The 5,583-nt window shown below is 45.3% G+C and overlaps 1 protein-coding gene across 3 annotated transcripts; it reads right to left on the bottom strand.

The window, feature by feature from the left end:
- Positions 1-1,551: 1,551 nt before the first annotated feature.
- On the bottom strand, positions 1,552-4,497 carry LOC125510486 (protein FAR1-RELATED SEQUENCE 5-like). Of its 3 annotated transcripts, XM_048675686.1 has the most exons (6): positions 4,307-4,497; positions 3,960-4,195; positions 3,504-3,845; positions 2,947-3,404; positions 2,562-2,849; positions 1,552-2,474 (listed from the first exon to the last, which is right to left on the bottom strand). In XM_048675686.1, exons 3-6 carry the CDS (start codon positions 3,835-3,837, stop codon positions 1,815-1,817), a joined length of 1,740 nt encoding a protein of 579 aa, XP_048531643.1. In that variant the 5' UTR covers positions 3,838-3,845; positions 3,960-4,195; positions 4,307-4,497; the 3' UTR covers positions 1,552-1,814. The 3 variants fall into 3 exon arrangements, with proteins under 3 accessions (XP_048531643.1, XP_048531642.1, XP_048531644.1); XM_048675685.1 differs by having other exon boundaries at positions 3,504-4,195; XM_048675687.1 differs by having other exon boundaries at positions 2,661-2,849; positions 3,504-4,195.
- Positions 4,498-5,583: the final 1,086 nt, after the last annotated feature.

The raw sequence follows: 5,583 nt of genomic DNA, 5'->3' as shown, positions 1-5,583 counted from the left end.
TCGCTCCCATCTTCACTAGCACCTGTCACCGACATTTGGTCCCCCTCCAACAGCTCGCATGCATCAACCGCACTTGCAGGTATAGCGCAAGGGTCAAAATCTGATGTCTCTTCTCCAACCACCAATCAGGGACGTCCACGGCATGATCAACCTGCAAACAAAAAAATGACCACCATAAATTAGATCACATGCAAGAACTTTCATAATGGCAGTTCAAAAACCGGGAAAAACTCATAGTAGCGACTGCCGGTGCACCTAAGGCAATCTCCGTGTCGATCACCGGTCCTTGTGCCATTACACTAGCCTACGCAACGATTATTCATGTTAACTTGTAGTCAGACAAGGTGCTCTGATGAAAAACAAATCAAAACTTGGTAAAGATCGGAGACCTCGTCAGCAAGGCTGTCAACAACAGACAACGGATCAGGGAAAACGAGACCATCCAAACCTACACCATCACTAAGCACCTGACCATGGAAGACAATTTTGTAAGTGCATTGCACAAGATCGGTTGCTTGCCATGGTTAGTTCCTAACTACAAATACTAACCTGCACACCGCCTAGTGTCAGTGTGGAGCTGGACGCTTCGGTCAGCACTGAAGCTGGGGAAACCGTGCTGTTGGGCGCCATCTTCGACTGGTTTTGATGGATTTTCACTACTCCGCGCCACCTGTATATATACAGAGCGAAATTTTTTGGTTTCCCTCCAGAGCAACCAAGTTCAAAATTCAAACAAGCAGGGGCACATGGGGGTGGAGTTCAAATTTGAATTTTGTGGATGAGGAACACACACGCGACGCCTAGCTACCAGGCTTTCTCCACCCCTCCGGCCATGGCTATCTGTGCGTATTAAAACGGGAACACATGGACGGCGCGTTGGACCTGTGCATACATCTTGTCAGCCAACTGCCATGCCATGCGCTCCGCAAAAGCAGCATCATCATGTCCAGTGTGAAGAAATCTTGGTAGCAGCGCTTCCATCACCTGTCACTTCATGCAGCCAACAGCACGCGTCGGTCGAGCATGGCTATGCATTGCCCATGACACAATTAGCCGAGGCACTTGCCAATCAACTATCAGGAAAATCCCCGCCAAGATGAACTTGTGCAGGGTTTTTTTGCTAATTTTTTTCTCGAAACTCGCATTTTAAACGTCGAATTGATCAATGAGCAATGATGTATCATCTTGATGGTTACCATCACACTGAACAAGCACACCAGCCGATGCCTCATTCGTCAAGATGCATGACATGCTTGTTCATGTAGTCAGCCACATGCACGACATGCCCAAACGAGAGACATGCGAGCAGGCATTGAATGCATGTGCCATGCGACAGGCACACCTGTGTCCGCAGACTAGGCATGCTCACCATGCGCCCATGCTATAATCAAACGTCCTAGGAAAAACTAGCCTCGTGCCTCTGTCATTTCGGCTTTGGTCATCGCTCGTCTCTTGGCTCTGTCACATCACTATTAACCACACGCACATACGGAGGCCAAGGTCCATCTCCCCAGTTTTTGCCAAGCATATGCCTTCGACCCAAAACAACGGTTCTGAAAGAGACTTGCGATTACCAACTCAATTAAGCACACCCAAATAAAAATGATATCCCAAAGATTGCAGTTTTCTCTACAAATCACAACATCAGCAACAGCAAGCTATCACACGCAAAGCTAAGATTTGCAGCCTACAGAAAAAAAATTCCATCACCGCCAACATTAAGTATGAAATGCGCGTGTTTAGATGACAAATTCGTATGCAGTCCTTGGTCCTGGCGAAGATGAAAATGAAGGCACAGCGTGCAGCAGTCTCGCTTACAGAAAATTAGGCTCGAACGGTCCAGATTTCTTGGTGCCACAAGCATTACTCCTGTGTCCAAGCACACCACAATTTAAACACTTTGGCAATTTCCTTGGCGCCTTGGGCACATCGCCTCTCTCTGGGCAAGTTGTGCATTTGTGGCCCTGACTCCTACAGATCGTGCAGAACTGCAATCTCTTCAAATGTTCTTCATACAGAGCTTTGTCACGGCTTGTTGTAGGTCTACCCCTCGGCCGTTTTTTCTGTTGTCCTACAATCACTGAACAACTTGATTCACCATCACAGTGAGACCTTGTCGCACAGCCTTGCAACTCAAGTGTCTCTTGCTCGTTCTGAACAAGTAGCTGATTTTGTTGTTCCCTTTCTGCTAGTCCCATGCCATCCTTATCACTGCTTAACGGCACCAGAGCGGCTTGCACCTCCTTCATCATAGCCATGAAAACATCATAGCACTTAACATTACTATCACCAAGCAACACACATTCAAGCGCCTTCATGTACATTGTGTGATGCCTGAATGTGTCACTAGAAGGAGGGCCTCTGTCTCTTTGGTACCGTACCAAATATGCAGGGAGAACATCACGTGCATCTCTTGTCCATCGTTTCATTATATGTTTCTCGGGTATCTTCGATAGACGGAAGAACACCATAACCTACATTGAAACCAGTGAATTGTTTTCATTATGCAGCAAATGACTCATAACTACAGCCAGAGGAGAGCAAGCAAAAACAACCCTTGCCTGCAATGCATGGCAACACACCAAGCCAGAGTGTTCAAATGTGCCACATTCGCAACTAAAAAAACTCTCATCATCATTCACTTCGATCTTGAACTCTACCTTACTCCATTTTTCTCTTGCCGCCGCATCTATATGGGTTGATTTATAAATCTTTCTCGGCACAATCTCATCCAATACATGTGTGCCACATTTATATAGTTCTTCATCAAATTTCTCGAACATGGCTCGGGTGTACACCTTGCTAGCATGCCTCTCTATTGGCAGGTTTAGTCGAAGCGAGACACCACTCTACAAATAAACAGAACACACAAGAGCACACGAAGTCAGTATAAACAAGGTTAACACGAAACCATTCTAGGACAGTTTTTCTCAGCTGAAAACTTACTAGCAATGTACTCTTCTCTTGGAAGCTCTCTTCTGACTCCCTGTCAAACTGAAGCTTTTCGAATTGTTTCAAGAAAAGGTGCATAGGGCACCCCGATGGAACATAACCCTTCAGCAGATGGTTAGCACTTTCACTTCGTTGTGTGCTATTCATCTTTGCACAAAACACGCCTCTAAAATATGGCTTTGCCCACTTATGCTGCACCTCATATATTTGCGTCAGGAATGGATGCTTCCTCAAGTTGTACTTTTCCAACATGTCCTGCCAACCAGCTCCAAATTCTTCCTCTGTGATCATGTGATGTACAAGCTTGTGGAACTCCATCTTAAAATTACTGTTCTTGCTCCAGAGCACACCCATCGACTCATTCGCCTTCTTCAAAACGTGCCACTTACACCAACGGTGTACTGTGTTTGGTAGTTCTACCTCAATAGCCAGCTCCATAGCACGCGCCTGATCTGCATTACATTTTAATCACACATTACGCTCAACACATCTATATTTTTTGTCAACAATATGCAACAAGTCAAGAGCAGCACAGTTCATTTGTTACTAACTAGTAAGAATCGTCTGCGGGTGTTTCCCGCCAACCATGCGGATGAACTCCCTGACTATCCACTTGAATGTGTCCTCTTTCTCATCCCTCATCATTGCGCCACCAAAAATTATGCTTTGAAAGTGATTGTTAACTCCAACAAAAAGACCGAAAGGCATATCGTATAGATTGGTACGGTATGTTGTATCAAAAGTTATTGCATCTCCGAAGCACCTGTACTGATCAAAACCTCTGCTTGTTACCCACATCAGTGTTTTTATACGGCTCTCCTCATCCACTTGTACTGTGTAATTGAAATCAGGATCATTAGCCTTCATCTCAGACAGAATCTCCATCGTCTTCACTGCATCCATGTCAGACTACTCTCTGTTAGTTTCCTACATAGTGTCTTCAATGACCTCTTTGTAAATGGCACATTATCTATTGAACCGAAAAAACTACCAACGATGTTGAACACCTTTCCAAGCCCCACATTATTGTCTCTCAACTGTTTCACTAGATCCTTGGTGTATCTATCTATATGTCTATGAGACTTCCAGTGCACCTTCTACCCACACGTCAAAGACAGCGGGTGATTATGCGCATCTTTGTGTTCTGCAATATACCACCCTTTGTCATTTGACCGCAACAGCCTTATCATGGCGTTGCAGCCACACACCTGGACGAGCGGCTGTTCTCCCTGACTGGTTTGCCCTGCAAAGGGCAAAAAAAGCAGATCCAACTTGTCAAATGCCAGAAATCATACTCATTGCACCTTAACATAAGGCTCTAGCATAATAAATGTGCGGGTTCCAAATTACATACCGCACACGCACACATGATCTCTTGCATGCATCTCTTCCTGTCGACACTCAGTCTACTTTTCGCGGGCCTAACTCCAAAACCACATTCCCATGAATAAAGATTGTAGAACTCATAAGCCTCGTCAATAGAGTCAAAGCTTGTTCCAATACTTGGACAGAGAACAGGGCCATCCTTCTTATCCGCATAAGCACGGAGGGGCTGTTTGGATGACTACCAATAGTTGCCTTACCAAAATATTGGTCACGCCCGACCCTTTTGGCCTCCACCTGGATCACGACCAATTTTGGCTCGCCCCAGCGCGCCCGCGCCCATTTTCGCCAAATCGCGGGCGAAACGGCGGCGCGGAAATCGGCCGCCAAAAAATTGGCAGCGCGCGAACTGGGCGTCGAGTATAAAAGGTAGGCAGCGAAATTTCCTCGTCGGTTCCTTCACTTTCCTCTTTTCATCCCAGGCAAACACACAGGAGCGAGTGGAGGGCAAGATCTGCAGCTATCGCCAAGGCCGCCGGATTCCTGCGACAATACGAGCTTCTCCGGCCGCCGCCGGCGTTCCTCTGTCTCTCGTTCTCATCTCTCAATCCACCCACGGTCAGCAGCTCAACTCCCCTTCAATCCCACCCCGATCCCCTTTTCTCTTGGCATGATTTGCTTCAATCCGACCTTTTTAATTGGTGATATGCTGCACGTACGTATATACTTGCCAGATCTAAGTACTTGCCTGCCAAATCCATGCCCTTTGCCCCTGCTCCCAGTCTTAGATCTCCATATGCAGCATCCGTGAAGTTATAAGGCAGCCAAGACACTAGAAATTAGACATGAGAAGGATATTTGACACAGAGCTAGTTATGAGTCCATATGACCTCTGTTTTTAGAACATTGTTGTCCATAAATTTCTTAGGAGCCGGCTGGACATATATGCTTAATTGTTGATTGGGACTTATTATCTCTGTCTCTTATTTCTGATTCACAAATAGTCAAGCACATATCTGTATTTTTTGTTAATGATTTAGGTGGATGTTTTTATAAGTTACTCATCACTATTATTAGTTATAAGCAGCTCTGATTTTGTACAATGTAAATATGATTTAGATCATTCATATTAATGTACTTGTTATATTGACCCAGATGGACTTGGATCAGCAAAAATATTATTATCTCACCATGTTGTGGCGGAGAACTCTGTCTGTCATTGTTCTTCTCTTGGCTCTTTGGTATAGAAACAAAGATGGTAGAAAATTTAGAAGTGGAGGAAGAAAGTATGGTCCACTAGTTGAGAGA

The sequence above is a fragment of the Triticum urartu genome, chromosome 5, assembly GCF_003073215.2.
Source record: "Triticum urartu cultivar G1812 chromosome 5, Tu2.1, whole genome shotgun sequence".
Classification (NCBI taxonomy): Eukaryota; Viridiplantae; Streptophyta; class Magnoliopsida; order Poales; family Poaceae; genus Triticum; species Triticum urartu.
This window is presented reverse-complemented; position numbering and strand designations above follow the sequence as displayed.